The 20,805-nt window shown below is 48.4% G+C and overlaps 1 protein-coding gene and 1 long non-coding RNA gene across 2 annotated transcripts in view; one reads left to right on the top strand and one right to left on the bottom strand.

Moving 5' to 3' along the window:
* Nucleotides 1–17,288, bottom strand: part of C2QH16orf96 (chromosome 2q C16orf96 homolog) — a 576,891-nt gene extending 559,603 nt beyond the window's left edge. Inside the window, exon 1 of the mRNA XM_069647906.1 lies at nt 15,721–17,288. Coding sequence (XP_069504007.1) covers nt 15,721–16,125 — 405 coding nt within the window. The 5' untranslated portion in view covers nt 16,126–17,288. The remainder of the gene's footprint in view (nt 1–15,720) is intronic.
* LOC138569015 (uncharacterized) lies at nt 4,614–6,887 on the top strand. Its single transcript, XR_011303057.1, has 3 exons — nt 4,614–4,913; nt 5,018–5,206; nt 5,338–6,887. It is a non-coding gene; the product is annotated as an uncharacterized lncRNA (long non-coding RNA).
* Nucleotides 17,289–20,805: the final 3,517 nt, after the last annotated feature.

The following is a 20,805-nucleotide window of genomic DNA, read 5'->3' as shown; positions in this document are numbered from 1 at the left end:
GCATGCGCGCGGTTATGGTGTCGCACAAGATGTGCACGCATGTGCCCTGGGGAAGTGTCACTATCCCGGGCACATGCGTGCGTGGTTTGATCTGTGCGGACCCGCCGTCATGTCCTGTGTGCAGCAATCGGGCCACTAGTGCCAAATGGTGTGTGCTGCTGGTGTACCTGAGCGTGTTGACTAGACTGCCGGGAGTGCGAAAACCCATGATGTGGGGCAACAAGCATAGGAGTTAAAAGTGTAAGTCTCCCGAGCAGACCCTTTTTGTCCACATATTGTGATATAGTGATTGCTGTAATAGGGGCATAGAAATAAATTATTGTGTTTCTGTGTAGGTTTTCACTTGCCTTCCAAATTACCTTTGGATATTGACATCCTTCACCTTCTCTAGTTCCAGATCCATTCCCCTCACCTAACATGCTACACTCCACTCAACAGCAAGAGCAGTTCTCTCTACACCATGGAGCAGATCTTTAGTTTTTCGGAAGTAGAAATAAATGACATTATACAAGGCCCAACTATGTTCAAAATGGAAGGAGCGCAACAACATCTAGCATCCACAGCAACAGGAGAAGATCTTTTGAGTCTCAAAAAGAGATGTTTCAGAACAGAAGTTCATGGGCATTTTCTTAGAGAATACCTCAGAGTCAACATGATTCCCCTTGGACTCACAGTACGGAATGAACCGGCTCTCTTCCTAGATGACCAAGAATACCTGCAAGGGTTTAGTAAGATTGCCACCAAATGCAGCCGCGACCTAATGGCCTTGACCATCATCACCGCACAGAGGATCCATTCCAACATCCTTAAATATCTCAAAGTTGAGGAAACACAATTTTTCGATGATGATGCCTTAACTAGTGCATGGGAAAAAATGAACGGAATTGATAAATCACTGGACACGTTTATCCCTATCTTGCCGCAGACTACAAGGAAACAAAAGACAAAGAAAGGATGGCGAGACAAGGGGGTACTTCTAGAAACAGGCGTAGATGTGTCTCTTTTTCAGACACCACCAGCTCAGACTTTTCCATGGACGATCAACCTCTACCCAGATGCAGACAAACGAACTTTGGCCAATTCCCATTGTTTCAACAACCACCCATGATGCCTTTTTTAGGCCAAGGGGGTCCCAGAGGAGGGTACTGGGGCCCACCCCAACAACCCCAATACCCCTTCTACAATTACCCCCAGTGGGGACAGCCGAACAGACGGTGCAGAAACAACTGGAGGCGATAACAATAACCCCAATGTTCAATCTATCAGGGACCCCACTTACTAAAGATGAAACATCATCATTGGCCAAGGGACTTTCATTCGTTCCCACTAACAATACTGATTTGGACCTTGAACTATCCAACTTCTTCAAAACAATCAGAAGGAAGATCTACTTTCTTGACAAAGACCTTCCACCACAACCCGAAGACACAGGCCTTAGGCCCAAATCAGACTTTTTCCCAAGAGATTCTGAAACACCTGCTACAATCTTGTCCTTTGAAAAGTGCATTCGGCAAGAGATCCTTAAACTCCAGTCCACACCAGAACAGCATAGACAGAACCTAACCTCAGGAGAAAGGAAAGCTCTCAAAACCCTAGGGGACAATAAATCTCTGGTGATCAAACCAGCCGACAAAGGCAGAGGGATTGTGGTACAAAATGCCACCCAATACCACAAAATAGTGATGAGCCTGCTTAATGAAGAGGGGAATTATAAAAAACTCAAGAAAGACCCCACATTGGAGATTAAAACCCAAATCCAAGAAGTCACCAAATACGTGCTAGAACGGGATTGTGTCACTGACAAAAAGGAAGCCTTTCTGAATACTTCAGAAGGAAGAACCAGGCACTATATGCTCTCCCAAAAATACACAAGAACAGTATACTACCCCCGGCTAGACCCATAGTCTCAGGCTGCGGCTCCATTTTGGAACCCATTGGGAAATCTATTGACCATTTCCTTAAACCTCTAAGCCAGCGCATGCGCACCTATCTACGAGACACTATGGACACTATTTCCAAATTTGAAAATCAGCCATTCAACCCATTGGAAGACCTTCTTGTCACTCTTGACATCAAGAGCGTATACACCAGCACCAGGCAGTGGAATGTATAAGAAGCCACCTTACCCAGCACATGACACAAAGAAGGGTTCCCATCAACTTTATAGTTGAATTGCTTGAAATAGCACTGACCAACAACTTCTTTGTGTTCAACGACATATTTTACCTGCAAACATGCGGGACAGCAATGGGCGCGGTCTACTCACCCAGCATGGCCATTATGTTCATGGCGGAATATGAATTGGCACACGTACTTAATACTTCCAATTCGTTCCTTGACTCTGTCACCTTATGGTTCAGATACATCGATGATATCATCTTCCTTTGGAAAGGAGACAGCTTGACCCTGGACCAGTTTTTTGATTGGCTCAACACATGTAACCGGGAAATCCAATTCACCATCAGCAAAAGCCATCTGAAAATCAATTTTCTGGATCTCACAATTGCACCCAATGATAATAAACTTGAATGCACCATTTAACGCAGACAGGAACACGGTGCTTCATTACAGTAGTCACCATCCCAAAGGCTTACGGGACAACCTCCCCTATGGGCAGTTCCTCAGGATACACCGTAACTGTACCCAGCTTGAAGAATTCAAGAAGCACTCTAGCACTCTACAGCTTAAACTGGCATCCAAGGGATACCCCAAAAGACTCATCAAAAACACTCAAAGAAGAGCCTGTTTGCTTAACAAGAGGTTTTCCCTAGGTGTCAATCAACAGAACAACACAGCAGATAACATCATCACATGTGTCTCTACTTTTGGTCCGACCACTTCCAAACTTAAGTCACTCATTAGGAAGTTCTGCCGATTAGTCCAACTGAGCCTCCGAACCCAGACCCAAAATGGCACTAAAGAGACCCAAAAACCTCAAAGATCTTCTGACCAACACCAGAACTAGCAAAGACACTGCACGTTCTACTTTATGGAACATGAGGGAGATCAGCGGACATCGTCCCTGTGGACAATGCACAGCATGCAGACAAACACGCAAAATCAACTAATTCGCTATTGACGGCAAAGAGTGGCAACTACGCCACTTTTCCAATTGCAAATCAGCTAATGTCATCTATGTGATACAATTCCCCTGCAGACTACGATACGTAGGGCAAACCTCCAGACCCATTCACAAACGTATTGGGGAGCACAGATCTAGGATACGATGTAAAAACTCCACCGCTCCCCTGGTCAACCATTTCAATGAGTTCCAACATGGCCCTGACTCTTTCTCCTGGTGGATCATCGACAAAGTTCAAGACACGGTCAATACTGCCAATTCACTGAACTTCAAGGAAGCATGGTGGATGTTTAAACTCAAATCCACCACGAAAGGCCTCAACGAGGCCCAACCTGGTCAATTCGGCATCTAGCTTTCCCTGACTGGTCCAACCTTTGCCTTAGCGCAGCTTTGACTGTCCTTGGCTCGAGGACTGGGCCACACTAACCGAACGGAAGCCAGTCTTGCTCCATCTGCAAGATCTACACACCTACAGACTCTGGGTGCTGCACGTCTTCCATTTATTTCTTCCAGCTGACTCCAACTTCAGCTCTACATGCATCCAGCTGGCCATATTCCCATGGCCAACGGTTAGACTCAGCATTATTTGCTGCATCCTCATGTACCTATGACCTGCAGCACCCTGTGCCCTGGTTCTGCTAGACATTTAAAATGCGTGGCAACACCTTATGGCAACTTACAACTCATATGCATCTAGTTGTCTTTTGTATCCTTGACCCCCTAGGGTTCACTTAGTGACACCAATGATTCCTCATTCACATGGTACCTATATCTCCTAGGAACACGAATGGAGTGTCATGTACTTATCTAAACGTGTAAACGCACCTTTGTATACCTATTGCAATTTTATAAAAATGAGATTTATGTTTTTCCTGACTTAGATTATCACATTAGCCACTTTACATTGTGATAGTAGGTTGTATTCACTGTTGGGCTCTCAAAGCAGGACCTACACTCTTAACTCCCACGCTAGTTGCCCCACAGAGAGTGGATTCGCACTTATTTCCCTGCACTCTAGGGGTGACTCAGTGACATCGTCGTTTCCTCAGTCACATGGAAGCTATGTCCTCTAGGAACAGGATTTGAGTACCATGTACTTAACTAAACGTGATATGCACTTTTGTAGACCTGTTGTAATTTCACGCAAAAAACAATTATGGTTTTCCTTACTAAGATTATCACATGAGCCTGTTCACAGTGTTGTAGTAGGATGGATTCACCATGGGTATCTCTAAGCAGGACTTACACTTTTAACTCCTATGCTTGTTGCCCCACATCATGGGTTTTCACAGTTATCTCCCTGCAGTCTAGTCAACACGCTCAGGTACACCAGCAGCACACACTATCGGTACACACAGATCAAACCACGCACGCATGTGCCCAGGATAATGACACTTCCCCTGGGCACATGCGTGCGCATCTTGTGTGACACCATACCCGCGCGCATTCGTCCCACGCAGGGGCACTACACCTGAGCGCATGCGCGTGCACGATGCTCGACCATTTCTGTGCATAGACGCAGCTCCTTGGCAGAGACGGCACCAGCTCTGCCGGAGGACGCTTGCCTCTACCCGAAGCACCATTACTCTACAGGTAACTTTGCTGCCTCTTTCCAGTCCGTCCCCAAAAATAGGCTTGGCTGCCTTGCAGATACCTATATAGAATTTTCCCCTACATACCTAGATAGAATGTTTATCTTGGCTTCCTGTCTCTCATGTAACAGGGTGCTCACGCACCACTACTCTCATCCACTCATCCGGAAGGTCCCCCCATCGAGTGCCTACCATTGGTCCTTACTTCTGTTCCTTGCCAACTACATTTTGGCACCAAGGTAATGTCGATTTCCTTCACATCTTTGACTATAATACCTCTATTATTGCATAATTAGCAATTTGGGCACTCTTTAGCATTGATCATGACTTTTCATCTGTTTAGGGGTCAAGCCCTCAGCTACTGCTCTAAAACTGTGAGACAGTCCGGAGGACCCCGCCCCCACTGGGGCTCCCTTCCACCACCAGGCTCTGTCTACCGATTAGCCTGCAGTCCCTTTTTGGCCCTTCACGTCACCACCCGCCATGCTGCCACTCCGCACCAACGAGCACTATATGGTGCTCCCAGCTTTAGGTGAGTTGTTTTGGTTTCTGGAACCCAACAGGATTTGTCCTCAAGTGTATATACTTACTTCTTACCTTTGCAAGCACCTAGCTGCTTTTTTAACACTACTCTGCCATTCTTTTTACCTTCCCTTTACACAGAGTGACCTGACTCTCATGGCCCTAGAAGAAGGCTTTCATCTTCCTAGCCGAAACGTCTGCAGCAACTCTGCCCACATCCCCCTGGGCCTACAACAATGTCTGCACCTATATTTCTAACATAACATCTAGACGTAGACCAAACACAGGGTCATATTCTATCCGGGCACAGGAATCCTCAATCTTGGTCACCAATTTACTAAATCAGTTATTACCCTGTGTTGATTAAATTTGCTTTCATGATGCTCTGATTGTTTTATGAGTTGTTTTTCATATGTTTGAGTGCGTTCATCATGCCTTGAAATGAACATACTGTTGTTTCTTACATTGCACAACTGTGTACAACATTGATTGTTTTCTAAAAAAAGAAAAGAAAAAATTAGTGTATCAGCTATATAATAAAAAGCTGTATAACTACATTTGAATATCTATGTGTTTTCACAAGTAGCTTGCCAATGGGACAAAAGCTGAAAGTCCCATTTAGATGTGTTTTCACAAGGGTTTAAACAAGACTTGCATTTAAATTATTTTGCAAGTATTCAAAGTCTATAGGGTAGGACTACCCCCTAACCCCCAGTTAGAGACAGCCACCCTGCTGTGTGATGACAGCCAGGCTGTATGAATGGGGGTAAAACTGCATAAAAAGCAGGTCTCTGGGACTGGAAGAGCAGAGTCGCCAATGGAATGAAATAACAAATGAGGAGCTGATGGAAGAGAACCCCTACAATGACTGAACCGCCCGGTGAAGCCCTGCTGCAGGTCCGAATCTTCAGAATCCGACGACAGAGAAGATCCTCCAGGAAACTTCTTCCCTTGAGCTGGTGGGACCAACCAGTTCGCCCAAACATCAAGCCAGGGCCCCTCCTCTGGTTGAATTCGCTGTACAGAGCTACAGTGGGCCGGATAGCCAGGAAGGTCGGACCCTGCTTGGGTATTAAGGAGCGCACCTTTTATTTGTTGCTTTGCTCTGCTGCTGATTTCTTCCCTGGGTAGGACCCTCCAGTCTTCCTACTTCTTGTCAGTCCAACAGTCGCTTCAGGAACCGTGAGCCTGCAGGGACTACCAGGAACGTCCACCTCAGCTACAGCTTCTTCTCTGTTTTAAGGTACTGTGCAAATCCGGTTGTTCGTTCCGTTCAACCGCGGGGAAAGTGTTTGAAATCTTTCTCCAACCAGAGGGCTTATCCTTCTCTTCTCTTTCAACTAACTTTTCTGCCAACCAACCTCGTCCGGAATCCGTGGCATGAACTTTACTGCGAACTACCCTGAACCATGTGATCTTGAGCAAAAGACTTTTGACCTAGTGACTTTGGCCCTAAGCCTTTTTACCTGGTTCTATCATTGTAGTTCCTCTTGTTCAATTGCCCTGAGTACTTACCTGTTGGTGTAGTTCCATTTCTATTAACTTTGTCTTTCCCTCCCTTTTAAATTGCTGGAGTGCCATTTTGCTCCCACTTCATTTTGTCAGCTTAATTTGTCTGGAACTTATTGGGAGTTGTGTGGTGTATTAAAAGTGTGATTTTTAAACTGCTTAGAATAGTGAAATGTTATACAACTGAAGAGTGAAATAAATGTATATTCTTTTACTTGAAAACCTTGAGTCAGTGTTTGCCTGAATCATAGTAATTGCTGTCCTTTGTGTAACTATTTGGTACTGCTCAATTACTCTCGAGATAAGTTTGGCTGCTCGGCCACTGCTACCACTTTAACTGTGTAGAACAGGCTTGTACCAAAGGTGAAATTGTACTGTCACTGTAGTCTTAATTGAGTGTGGTGTTCCCAAAGGGTACTGCATATAATTCAGCCTATCAGGTAGTAGATTAAAAAATGTGATTAGTCCTTTCCTGCTTCAAAACAGCGAATAACTACGACAGTGTCCTTGCAATGAGATCTGCTGCCAGAAATATAAAAAATATGCACTGTGGCGCATGTTTCTTTATCTTTTATAATTGAGACTGTTTTCTCTCTTCTATCAGAAAGTTACCCAATATCCTGCAAATGGGTTGATATATTCACTGTTGATGAATTTAATGAAGATTTCCAGGATTGCAAGCAAATAATATTTCCTCTGACCTAATCAAATCTGATGGTCTTTATTGATAATACCATATAAAAAAAACCCTACCTGCACCCATTATTGCTAATCTACGAACAATTGAACATCAAAGCACATCCTCTACCTACGCATCAATATTACGAACCCTGCCTGCATGTCATTAGTGCTACACCCCCCAAAAGTCAATATTGCTAATCCCGGACTCAAGATGTTGCAGGGCTGGGATGGATCATCAGGGAGAGGTTGGTTTCTCCCCTGTTACTGCCTATTGGGCTCGGCTGGTGAGACTGCATGACATGGAGCAGCTGGTCCAAGGTCAGGTGGTGGTGTTTGGGGGCATCCAAAACACTGGATGGGAAGGAAGTTGTGCATTCAGAGGGCAGGGCTGTCATACTTCTGAGTCAGGATCAGGGGGCCACATGGGGGATGCCTCATGGGATCTCACTCCTCTCTGGGACCATGGCCAGACAGGAGCAGGCCCTCACTGCCAAAACCGCTTCCTTAACACCTTCCACCCCCGCTGAGGGCACTGACCCCAGATTGCCCGGGCTGCTGGTCTTTCACCCACCACCGCACTGGGCAGTGGACAACCAGGGGTGGAGGCAGTGAGGGGCATACAATCGGAGAAGGCGGCACAGACACAATGGGTGCTCTTCACTGATGCTCAGGTTTCTGGGGAGTCTGAGGGTGCTACATCTGCTCTTCCATGCATCTCTGAGCAGGCTGCTGTTCCACTGTCTTCTGCTGGGAATCTGGTTAGCGAGGGCGGACTATGCAGTGTCTGAAGTTGCCAGTGTCGTCAACGGCAGTGGTTGAGCTCTACAGCTGTGGCACTGCTGCTGGGTGTAAGGCGCCATGCTAAATGGACTGTGAGTCCCGGGGGTGAGGTGTGGGTTATGCAGTATTGGAGTTTGGTGGTATTGATGACAGCAGTGATGGAGGTCAAGAGCTGTGGCACCATTGCAGGATAGCAGTACATGTGGACATTATTCTCTGCTCAGCAAAGTGTGGGTTCTGGGCTGCACAGATCCTATTTCCTGGATGGACCACTGATCCCGACCATATTGCAGCCGACATGGATAGCAAGTTAAGAATAAGGCTTCCGGTTTCATGGTATTTATTTTTCTGCCATTTCCGTCTGTCCATATTTATTGTTGTGCCTTTTTTCTATATTTATCCACATTTATTTATTGTCATATAAAAAGATAATTCGCAACCAGTATTTTTCTGCATTTTTTCTAATTAAAAAATGCATTCATTAAAGCACACATGCAGCAATATACGGAAGAAACGCTAACAACATCGACAGATCTTCCATAACAACAAACGGCTGCTCCCGTGACAGCTGCTGCCTTCAGATATATGCTGTCAGCAATTTGAAGAACTTGTGTACAACTTTGCTGCCAATCTGCAATGTGATTGGCCTGCAATGTATTAGTATCATCATAGAGAACCAAGACAGAAAGACCTGTTTTTCTGTTTTTTTTCTCCATTTTTATAAATGAATACAGACAGAAAGCAGATTAATTTCCGTCTGTATTTATGTGTAAAAACGGAAAACTGGAAGCCTTGACTAGCTTGCCCTCCAGCTCTGGGTGTTTAGAAGCTTTCATGGGCATAGCATTATTTCTCTTTCTTTGTCCGTTGATTATCTTGGCTCTGTATGGTTTTTAATCGCCCGAGTGGGACCCTGTTACCCTGCCGCCGAATAAACACAACTCCTGCAGCACTTGCCAGCGGTGGCTCTCGTACAGCATCAATGCTGTTCCAATAGATATGACGCTGCATGGGGCGGGGATGCAGCACAGACTCACACACAGGGGCGTTGCTAGGGGGGGGCTAAGGGGGCTATAGCCCCTGATCTTTTGGTTGTAGCCCCGGATAGAATCTCAGGAGCTACAGCCAAAAGACTAGCTAGCCCCCAGTCCCAACAGTTCAGACATCAGCTTAGCCCCGGGTCTTTTCCAGACCTAGCAACTCCCCTGCTCACACACATGTTGTTTGCAGGGTGATAGCAGTCAAAGGAAGGATGGTCTCGTGGGCTTATGTCCCCCACTGTCCCTGCTTGCATCACGGGTTGACATTGGATTTGGGGTGCGCTAGCGTGAAGTTCCACTCTGATGGATAGGCTGCTATGTTTGTTTTAAAGCCCAGTTGCGTTCTCTCAACCTTTCCGCCATGGACGCTCACCTCCTTCCTCATTCCTAACATTTCTTATACGTTGTAATAGGAGTTTTGTTGGCGCTCTGGCGCTTCAATAGGCCAAATGCCCTCTCATTTGTGGAATGAGTCCTGACATGGCCTTTATTATACCGGTGTAGGCATCATCAGCCTGGAATGGGGTCATCCAGAGTCACATGCAAAATGCAGGATTGGGATTACGTGAGGGGGGTACACCGCCATGTGTTGCAATACTACGACGACGTCTGTCAGGTGTTAATTGGGGTGTGAACTTTGACTGTGAATGGCATCTCTGTGCACATGCTTTCCTGTTCACGCACCAGTGGATACCAGCGGGGCTTCATTTGTTAGAGGGAGGCTATTTCTGAGCCACCGCACTTATTGCTGAGTCCAGCTTGATTATGGTGGGGTGTTTTGGCAACTTCATGATTTTAGCTGGCAGTCAGTCATAGTAATATAACAACAACAGTGCAAGGTTCGCAATTGCTGGGAGCTATTTAGCTCCTACCTCTGCCCTGGGAGAGCCTGGTTACCTTGAAAACAACAGCTGCCAGGAACTACGTTTGGCTCCCCAGGCCAAGTGGTGCCAGACAAACATGCATATGTGACATTAACTTTGAGTGTTTTCAAATATGAATCAAGAACTAGGACACATCTAGGACACATGTAAACATAATGGATCATGTATAATAGACAAAAAGTTCAAATGTGCATCTAATGTGGAAGTTAAATTTGTGGCATGCTGTGTACCCGCCCCTGGTTACCGTGATGTAGGTGCATTTAACATTTTGAAGTGAGATGGATTTAATCACAGGAGTTGTGAGGGTTCCAAGCAACACAATTGGCCACTAAATGTATCAGACAAGCTCGACAGTGGGCTTGTGCTGCTTTTTGGTAATTCCTCTTCACGAAAAATTGTAAGCACAATACAAGTAGTGTATACTTTAATTGGGCTAATGAGTACCATTAAGTGGCTGAAGACTCTCAGAATATTAATAATTATAATGGCCATCTATATAGCACGTATTGAAACCAGTCAGGAACCGGTGAACGCTGACCCAGCCCTGCCAGTGTTTGGGCCTGTGCCCTGCCCTGTAGATTACACACATATCTGTAGAGCAAACGTGAACTCAACCTATTGAGCCATCTTAGAAAATAAAATAAAAACAAGAGTTGATGAACATCGTGTCACGCAGTAAGAAGCCAATAAGCAGGAGCCTGGCACCGTCTTTCGATAAAATATGTTACAGCACCGAGACAATGAATAGCGCGTCACTCCGGGTCCTGTAAGAAGGGGGGCCCGGGGGAACGCAAAGCATTTCCCCCGGGGGTGATTTTTGGCGCTGTACAGGCCAGCGAGCTGGCCTGCGCATAGAGCGCCCGCTGGGGTATTTAAGGGGGCAGGGAAGGTTCTGGAGCAGGTGAAGGTTAGGACTTGCGTTTGTCAGCAGTCCAGGCCGCCTGCTCCCGAGCATTCCCTGAGTTGGGCCTGCTTAGGGGTTTTTGTTTGAGGTGAGGAGAAGCGTAGCGAGAGGGTTGGGCAGGTAGTTAGCATTTGTTGTAATATAAAAAAAAAAGTTGTTTGGTCGGAGGTACCGTAAATAAGGTACCTCCTCTTACCTTTGGACGGGTCTGCGCCTTGGGTTTGCCCACTGTTGGGTAGCTTTCTGTGAGGACCGGGGGTTTAGCAGGTCCCAGGGGCTGTGTTTCCTTCCATTCGGGTGCGGCACCTTTTCTTCGTGACACAGGGGGATTTTGAGTGGGCGTGGGTGGTGAGGTCAGCTGGTGTCGGGCATTATCGGTAGTGAGAGTTTAGGGTTCGGCAGAGCGCTGCAGCCGGTGTCCCGCGGGCCTGCCCCCGCTCTCTGTAGGGTGCCGGTGGAACAGCAGGACAGGTCCTCGCTCGGTTTGAGTGCAGTGCCTTTCCGCAAGCATTAGGGGGCGGTGCTCCGTTTAAAGGGACAGTTCAGTTATAATCATTGCGGCAAACTAAGTTAGTTTCCGCTTTAAGTTTCATAAGCAGTGCATGCTTAGTATCTCCTGGGGGTAGTGCAATCGGCCCCCTTTTTTACAGCACGTGTTAAATTAAGGAAGTGCCCATATCAACAAAAAAAAATATATATATATAGGAGTTTATATTTAAACTAAGCAAGGTTTTCCAATTTAGTAAATGTTATATTTTTTAACAATATCTGGTTTCTTCGAGTGCTCCTGCAGGGAGCAGCTGGTTCTTGTTGGCAGGGAGCTATCTTCCTATTACAGTTGGTATCTTTTCCATTGGGTATGTGTTGTGGCTCGGGGGTTTAGTATTTAGGAGCAGTGCAGCAAAGCGCAATTCTTTGTAACCTGCTTATTATTGCGGGGGCAACAGGTGGGCCAGGGAGCCAAGAGGAAGGCATTGGTGGATGCCAAGGCCCTGAGGGAAGGATTGGAGATCATCAGTAGGGCATCCAAAGCCCAGCTTGAGGGAGCAGTGGGAGAGGTTATGGCAAAGGGGAGGACATTGTAGGAAGGCCACAGCAGAGAGCAGCGGCTGACGGGGCCCTCGCGGCAGTGGTGGCTTGTAGCCAGCTGCAGGAAGAGGAGAGGTTTGGGAATCCAGGGGCAGGAAGATGAGGAGGGCGATTGACAGGAGAGCGTCTGGGGGGGGGGAGAGTTCAGTTGGGAGAAGGGTTAGAAAGGGGTTTGGGGGACAATGAACAGGTGGATGAAGGGGAAGTTAGGTGTGTTCAGAAAGGTGTAGGTCGGGTGGGGCACGAAGGTGGAGGTGATGGGGTTCAGAGAGTGGCAACAGGGCAGAGGGGCAAGGGTGGGAAATACCTGCAGAAGAGTGCAGGTGGGAGGAGGAGAGAGCAGTCCCCATCAATTAGTGTTGTTAGGGAGGGGCGCGGAACGGCGCCCCAGGATAGGAGGATTTCGTGCGGCGGGCACAGAGCAGCCCCTGCAGTTGCAGAGGATGAATATGGACGTGTTTTGGAATGGCCCCTCCTTGAACGTCGCGAGAATAGTCTAGAAGGCACAGCACGGCCCCTAGCGAGGAAGACCACAGGGTGGAGGAGAGGACACCTCGCCCGAGAGAAGAGGACCAGGAAGGGGTTTCTGCGGCCCTGCCGAGAAGACGCCAAAGAAGTGGTGAGGCCGATGCCCGAGCTCACAAGAGGAGGATCTACATCGCAGCAGCAATGGTATTTCATGGGTAATGATGAAGCGATGGAAGAATATGTGGGGCAGTGGGAGGATGAAGGAGACAGGGAGGTAAGGAGGAGGGGGAGGGCGAGAAGGGGCCTTAGGTGGGTTTGTGAAAGACAGGAGAAAGGGGTTTGGGGGGCAAGAGGTCAGAGGAATAACTGGCTGGGTGAGACTGCTGACATGTTTTGTCCTCGCAGCAGGAGCCCATTAAGGAAGGAGACGAGAAGCGTCAGAGTGGAGGCCAGGCCGCAGACGGGCGATGGCAGGGCAGAAAGAGGTGAGCAGGAAGGGGACTGGGCAACTGCATGGCAGAGGGGGGACACGAGAACGGGGGCAATAAGGGAAGGGTCAGGATTGCAAGGGCTGAGGAGAGAGATTGGTGTACAGGCTATTGGAGCCTTGGTTGGAGAAAGGGAAAATTGCTCGGTGGAGGTGCAGACAGACAAGGTGATTGAGCCATTGGCGCTCGAGGTACAGGTTTCAAAAGAAAAAGAGGTAGAGGTGTAGGGCAAGGAGACAAAGCTACCATACATGGGCATCACGAAACCGTTTGGAGCACTTTTGATGACAACAACTAAGGATAAGATACAGGCAGGGGAATTTGTGGATGTGTTTAAGTTGCTTCATAGGGACGTGAGAGCAAAAGAGGGTTCTAAGGAGGAGGAGAGGGAGCTGGCCTCGCGCCCAAGGGTACCAGTGACGATCGAAAATTGGACATCATCATTTATTATCTACGCAAGTGTCTACTGTGAGAAATTTCCAGAGATGTGTGGCTCCGCTAAAATACATGGATGTGATTAGAAAGGCATTTACAAGTTTTGGGGGCTTCGCGTGGGTGCGTTATGACAAGGAGTTTAGAGCAAGGTTGGCGGAGGACAGTCAGGCGGTTTGGGGGGAAAAAGATATGGATCTCTGGTTGCAATGGATGGCGCTGACGAGCACAGAGTAAATACGGAGAGACTGACGGAGGTTAAGAGGATATTGCAGCTTCGAGCGTACAATAGTAGCTCCGGTTCGCAGGAGGGGCAGGAGACAGGGCACAGGATAGGGCAGAAATTGAGTATGCACAGCGCGGGAGGAACTTGGCCCATTTGAACTTTGGTGAACCTGGGTGAAAGGAAGAGAGGTGACTGCATGGACGTGGGTGCGGGAGCGCCCCTGGTGCAGCAGGGGGAAGTGATGAGATGGGACTGCATGGACAGGGGTGCACTAGGGCCCCTGGTGCAGGTGGGAAACATGGGATAATGGACGCAAGGAGCTGGAGGAGTAAGTTATATGGAGTGGACTGCATGGACGGGGCGCAGGATTGGCCCCTGGTGCAGTGGTGGAGAGGAGTAATGAGGAAAAGGGCCTGCATGGACAGGGGTGCACGTGGACCCCCGGTGCAGGGTGGGCAACACAGTGCCATAGTAGGAAGGTGAGGGAGGGTGGGGGTGTGGGGGTAAGGTTGAGCAGGATAGTAATAGGATAGAGGAGAAAGGGGGTCTAAGTGGGAGTAGGTGCATTGTTTGAAGGATGAGTGTTTAAGGTGCAATGTATAGGGGGACAGGTAGGAGAGGATCGGGGGTGTTTCCGTAGAGGGAATAAGGAGATGGCCAGGTGAGGATGGGTTGCCTGAGGAAGGTGTTAGTAGCAGTGGGGGAAAGGTGGAGGAGTGTGGAACTCATTGATTTAGGATGGGTAAGGCCTCTGAAGGTAGCTGGTTGGGCTTATCAGTTGATAAGGTAAAGACTTTAGGACGGTGGAGGGCTGAGAAGTACGAAGGGTATATTAGGGTTTGAGTAAAGGGGCTGTTTGAAATATGGTCATGGGTCTAGGGGAGGGCGGAATGTAGTGGGGTGGTCGTGACTGGAAAGTGACATTGTAATTTCTTTTACAGATGCTGCACGGAGGTCGGGGGAGATGCCGCAGATTTGGTTTGTGCGCCACTCTATTGTTAAGTGGGCAGGGAAGGAGGCGGAGGGATGGGTTTTTGTCAAGCTGTTGGGGTGCAGCTACAAAGTGGCTCTGGTAATGTGGTCAGATTTAGGGGGGCTTTGCTGGGATCAGCTGCTGCCTAGGTTGGCGGGCAGGGCTGAAGAAGTGCTGTGGGTCTCCAGAGGGGGCTATTATTGATGCAGGGGAGAACGACATAGTAAGAGACATGGGCATGCTCTGCTGAGAAAATGAAAAGGGATTTGATATGGGTCTGGGAAATGTGACCCAAAGCAATTGTAGTTTGAACTAAGCTGTTGCCGCGGAGAGTGGAGGGGAGCGAGAAGTGAGGGAGCAATAGAGCAGGCACGGAAGGGAATAATTAGAGAAATTTGGTGCATTGGCGGCGGTGAAGGTTTTGGCCCACAAATAAATAGTGTAGGAGATTCAAGATTTTCAGGGAGGATGGCGTTCACCTGTCAATTTACGGGAACAGTTATTACCTGTCGGAGTTGACGTTGCAGGTGCAAGAGTTAATAAGGGGTTTGAAAGAGAAGGATGTGGTAGGGGTGAGGCAGAAAGAACACCTCGGTGGAGGGTTTTTCTGTTGCCGGGGGCATGGCCCCTTTAGATGTGGGGGGAGTGAAGCACAATGGGGGAATAGCGCGGGAAAGGATGGGGGTGGTGCTGTTTGCACAAACGGGCTACCCCGGGGGAACAGGTATTGAAGATGGAGGGGCATGGCCCCGGGGAGAAAGCGGGACGTCTTGAGAAGACTGTAAGGAGACGGTAGGGACAAAGGGATAGGTAGGGGGGAACTGGAACGAATTAATTATTTATTTGTTGTGGGAAATGAAAGTGTTGAATTATTAAATTGGTTGTTAAAACATTTTGTTAATCTGCAATGCCAGGGAGCCAGGTCAGCGGTTATTTGTGAGTTTTGGCCTGTCACATTAAAGCGACCTTTTCCACTACAAGCAAGTCTGGGTGTTTTGTGCATTAAGCCAAAAGAGATTCTGGTTGTCGGTCAGTAGACGCAGCTCTTACCTTCGTCACTCCCTCCTCATTGGCCTCCACCTTCCGGCGGAGCTGCATGAGCTGCCACATCTCCTGCACGGGCTGCTTTCGGTCCTGGCTCTGCTCCAGCAGGCTGGTGGAGGTGGGCAATTCGTTGAGTCGCTGCAGCTGCGTCTCCAGGCTGGACATCCGCTCCTGCAGCCCGTGGAAGGGGGACATGGAGCCGTCTCTGGTGCCTCTGGTGGTGGCCTCGATCGGAGAGGGACTGATAAAGCCATGCTCTTCCTTGGGGATCTCCTGCCGGATTTCGCCCGCGTGGAGGTGCTCCAGTAGACCGTGCAGTAGGCAGTGCAGCGCGTTGAAGTTCACTGCACCCACCTCCGGGGAGCCTATGGCCAGGTTCACCAGCTCCTTGAAGGACACTGAGACGCTCATGGTTGCTGCCTTTGGAGTCTGGGTGGGGTGAGACTCACTTGGGATGGGGCAGGGTCAAGGCGCTGGTGCAATTTGTAGTCAAAGCAATACCAGGTCAATAAGGTGTTTTCATTCTCCGATTCTTAATGAGTGAGGGTGACAGTGCAGCTTCGAGCATTACTGTCTGGCTCCAGAAGCGGGTGCAGCCGGGCTACTTCCGGTCTGACATCAGGAGTTGCACTGGAACTGCATGGACAGGCGCTGGTGTGAACTCCTGGATGTGCAGTGAGGTCAGGAGTGCGTACTCGTTATGTTAATGTTAAAGTAGAGATGGGAGGTGTAGGTTGCAGGCTCGGTCAACCTTCAAAGGGGGGAATGGGTCGTGGTTTTCGTGTTGAACTCCTGTGGTGCTTCAGTCAACCACGAGGTGCTGGGGTGAATCCTGGAGTACTGGGCTAAAGCCAAAGCAACAAGTGTGGGCGCTGGGTGAGTTCCGAAGCTCAGGGGGTTTCCAGAGATGCTGGAAGGAGAGCAGCGGTCCCAGAGTGAGTATTGAGGTGCAGTGATTCCTGGGGTGCTGTACTGGTGTCAATCCTGGTGAACTGGCGTGAGGGAACCAGTGCCACTTGAAGTCCTGTTGTTTGTCCTGAGATAGCGGGAAAAGTCCAAACTCGCGGAATCTTGCCGGGATTTCTGAGGTCCTGGAGTGAGTCCAGTAGGAGCGGCTTGAGTCTTGGGGGGTGCCTGAGTGAGTCCCGGGATGCTGGTCTGTGCGCAGGTGTTCTGGGCAAGCCCTGCTGTTATGTTGTGAGTCCTGAGGTGCAGGGAGAGGTTAAGGACGTGTCCCGAATCTGCTAGGATGAGTTTCGGGCGCCCTGAGGGGTGTGTTCAGGACAGCTGTAGTTGATTCCTGAGGTAATAGCGCGTTTCCCCGGGAAATGTAAAGTGCTACAGACAGGCTCGTTCCCTGCCGTGAGTCTTGGCCCGACTGCCGCCGCTACCACGCCTGCACGAGTGGGAAAGTTTCTGTCCGTTGCCTGGACACCGGGAACTCCTGCACAGGCCGTCAGAGCACGGAGCACTTGTGCAATGTTTCTCCTGGTTACAGGGAGCCGGCTCTGCGCAGGACCTGCTCACAGGCTCTACGGGCCGGGCTGGACTGCTTCGACAGTGCCCGCCCTTTGGGCACCGTCAATCCCGGCCAGAGCAGGGGCCGCAGGGGTGTCGTGTTACACACAGACTGAAGATGACAGTCGGGCTTTGTCCGAGCAACAATGGGGCAGGTCACAGAAGAGCGGGGTTCCTGGGCCAGACTGCAGAGCCCTGTCATAGAAACACAAGCACAGGCGTGACAGCTGTGAAGAGCCCCCGCAGTGGCAATAGCGCACATTTAAACAACTACACACATTGATTGTGATACATCTACACGATTTCAAATTATAAACTGAAATAAAATAAAGTTGTTCACGTAAAAAATCCACACGTGCAGACGGCTATTCAAATTAACATAGCTTGAAATCTTTGTTTCGTTTATGTGGGCGATTTCAAACACAATTTACTTGGTAAGCGACTAACAAATGCATAATACATAAAATATATAAATAGGCGCATACATTACAATTGTTTCCCAAGATACTTGCCATTATATAGATATTAACCAATGAAACAAATCATATCAACGAAATGTAACATTCAGACGGGTACTTGTTCAGTGTGGCATGGTAGCAGGCGGCCAGGGCTATACCAGGGGTTATATCCGCACTTTATCTCCGAGGGATATGTTAGGCAGAAACCTGTGCAGTTCCCTCTGGGACCACTGCAAAAGATTTAAGACTACAGGTGTGTGGCAGTAAACCCAATTGGTAGCAGTCTGTACCACACAGATTCACTTGGTAGCTGTGGCTGAGCAGTCAGACGTCCCTCAAGAAGAGTTAGGCAGTATACAGAGTATTCACAATAGGTCAAGAGAACACAGTAGAACAAGTAAACGCTGACCAGGGCTTGGTGTAAAGGAGATATAATTATTTATTTAAAACCACATCTAGAAAAACACACAGGCACTAATAGTAAGCAATTCAAAAACACGGTCACTAAAAGATATACACTCCCTTAAAAGAATATTAGACAAGTCTTAAGTAAAGCCCCACTTATTTTCAGACAGCGGTGAGCGCTTAACGTAGATGGCACTCTAATAATTCGTTTTTTAAAAAGGGAGAGAAAAGCAGAGAATAAATTGAAACAGATCCCAACACTTTTACAAGAACATGACAAGAGAGGAAGGCAAAGTAAAACCGTGAATTCAGAGTCAGTAAGCCGGATCCGCTTTAAGAGGATCGAAACGAAATGTGTCCAAGGTCACACGGTTGTAGTGCACAAAAGTCTTGTAAAGGTTCAAAAAAGGAGTTGGACCAAAGAAAGGGACCAGTTAGAGGGTCAAGGCGGCCAGCCCAGTCCAGAAGGTTAAGGGGTTATTATTACCTTGTAGCAATCTTTAGAAAGGGAGGCCTGGCGCACAAGGTACTTTAAGTGGTGAGAATACTCCAGCGGGGGCAGTTGTTCCTGGCAGCTGATGCAAGTCGGTGCTTCGTCCGGGGGAAGAGAGGATCTCGTCGTGGAGGAAGACAGGAGTCCGTTGCACTGCCAGGGAAGAAACCAGCCGTAGAGTTTCTCAGGTACAAGGAGCGGTCTGTTGATGCCGGGGTGCTTGGCACGGGCAGTTTGACCACAAACCGGTCTGGGGTGCGAAGAAAGAAGGGAAAACTGGTTGTGCCCACCAGTCAGGGGAAGAAGCCTCTCCAGCCGGGAGATCTTCTCTGTCGTCGGGAAGTGGTGAGTCGGTTCCGCAGGGCTCCACCGGTGGTGTCGTCGTGGTAGGTTGGCTCAGCTTCTCCCTCGTCGGATTCTCAGGTCCTGTGGCGACTTCTGAAGTTCCAGTCCCCAAAGCCCTGCTTTTATGCAGCATACCCCCATTCACCCAGCCTAGCTGTCAATCAAACATGCTAAGTGGTGAGCCGGCCGGCTCACCACTTGGGCCAATCACACAAGAGTGCGACTTGAGTTACCAAGGTAACTCAGTCTAGGGTGCCTAAACCCCCTCCCACACCCCCTGTGGTACCCAGACAGAGTGGCACCACTTTTGGAGGCTTCTGTGGAGAAGCCCGCCAAAAAGTGGAACAAAGGGCTCGACTTGGGTTGGAGTCACAGAAGAGAACACAGACGCCATTTTAGAATCGAGTCCTGGAAAAAAATACCAACCGGCGAATTAATATTAATTAAATAAACCGGTGGTATATTCGAGGCTATGAGAATTAAATAATTAAAGTTGGTAGCCTCGAACAATGGAAAAATCCCATAGGAAAATATTTGCTGTCGAATATAAAAAGTAGTTTCCACTGCCACCAGACAAAACTCGATCAGGGAGGACAAAGACGTGCCCCCTCGACTAACAGACCCCGGGGCAATCGAATTTCCCCGACCAGTACGTCCACAATATGATGGTTTGTACTGGTTTCTGTTAATAATTTGGGACTAGTAAAGCCAATGGTGGCTTTACATGCCCTGGGAGACAGTAGTCAGTCCCAGGGTATGGAGTCTATGGAGGGGTGTCACTATGACACCCCTGTGTTACTGCACGGAGGGTGCTGTGTAACACACATAAGAAAAACACATGAGACCCTATGGAGTAAAGGACCCCATAGCCCATAAAACACATTAACTGTCAAAGGAACACCATAAATCATGTCCAAGAGTGGGAGAAAAAGAGTCTCACTCTTGGCAGGAGAAAAAAACAAACTCCAGAAATCCAGCAAAGCTGCTGGGGGACTCACTAGGTTAGGAAATTCAGCCTGAAGAGAGAATTCTCCCTAACACTCACCCCCCCAGATTAAGGGACAGGAGGATTTAATCCACTCCTGGATGAATCTCATACCTCTAGTCGATGACATACATCCTAGAGAGACCATCAGCATTTTGATGGTGACACCCTGACCTGTGCTCAATGGTGAAATCAAACCCTTGCAGGCAGATTGACCATCTCAATAGTTTTAGGTTTTCCCCTTTCATTTGCATTAACCATCTCAAGGGTTGGTGGTCAGTCTGAATGACAAAAGTAGAACCATACAAGTATGGCCTAAACTACTTCAGAGCCCACACAAAAGCAAAACACTCTCGTTCAATTGTTGCCCACCTTGTTTCAGGATCCTTCAGTTTTCTACTGATGAAGCAAATGGGGTGCTCCCTACCTTTCCCATCCAGTTGACTGAGGACTGCACCTATTCCTACATTTGAAGCATCTGTTTGCACAATGAAAGTTTGGTGATAGTCAGGAGCTCTGAGTACTGGGGCTTGGCAAAGAGCCTTTTTCAGGGTTTCAAAGGCCTGATTTCATTCCTCATTCCACCTAACCTTTTTAGGGAATTTAGTAGAGGAGATGACATTCAGTGGAGAAGCTATGGACCCATAGTTCTCAATGAAATTCCTGTAATACCCAGTGAGACCTAAGAAGGCTCTCACCTGGGTCTGAGTAGTAGGTGTTGTCCAATTTTGCACAGCTTCAATCTTACTGGGCAAAGGCCTTATTTCTCCACCTCCTACCTCATGTCCAAGGTAGGCCACTTTACTCTGTCCAATCTGGCATTTACTTGCCTTTATGGTCAGATTGGCCTTTCCAAGAGCCTGCAAAACATATCTCAGGTGGTCCAC

This window comes from Ambystoma mexicanum, chromosome 2q (assembly GCF_040938575.1).
Source record: "Ambystoma mexicanum isolate Mex_15411 chromosome 2q, UKY_AmexF1_1, whole genome shotgun sequence".
Classification (NCBI taxonomy): Eukaryota; Metazoa; Chordata; class Amphibia; order Caudata; family Ambystomatidae; genus Ambystoma; species Ambystoma mexicanum.
This window is presented reverse-complemented; position numbering and strand designations above follow the sequence as displayed.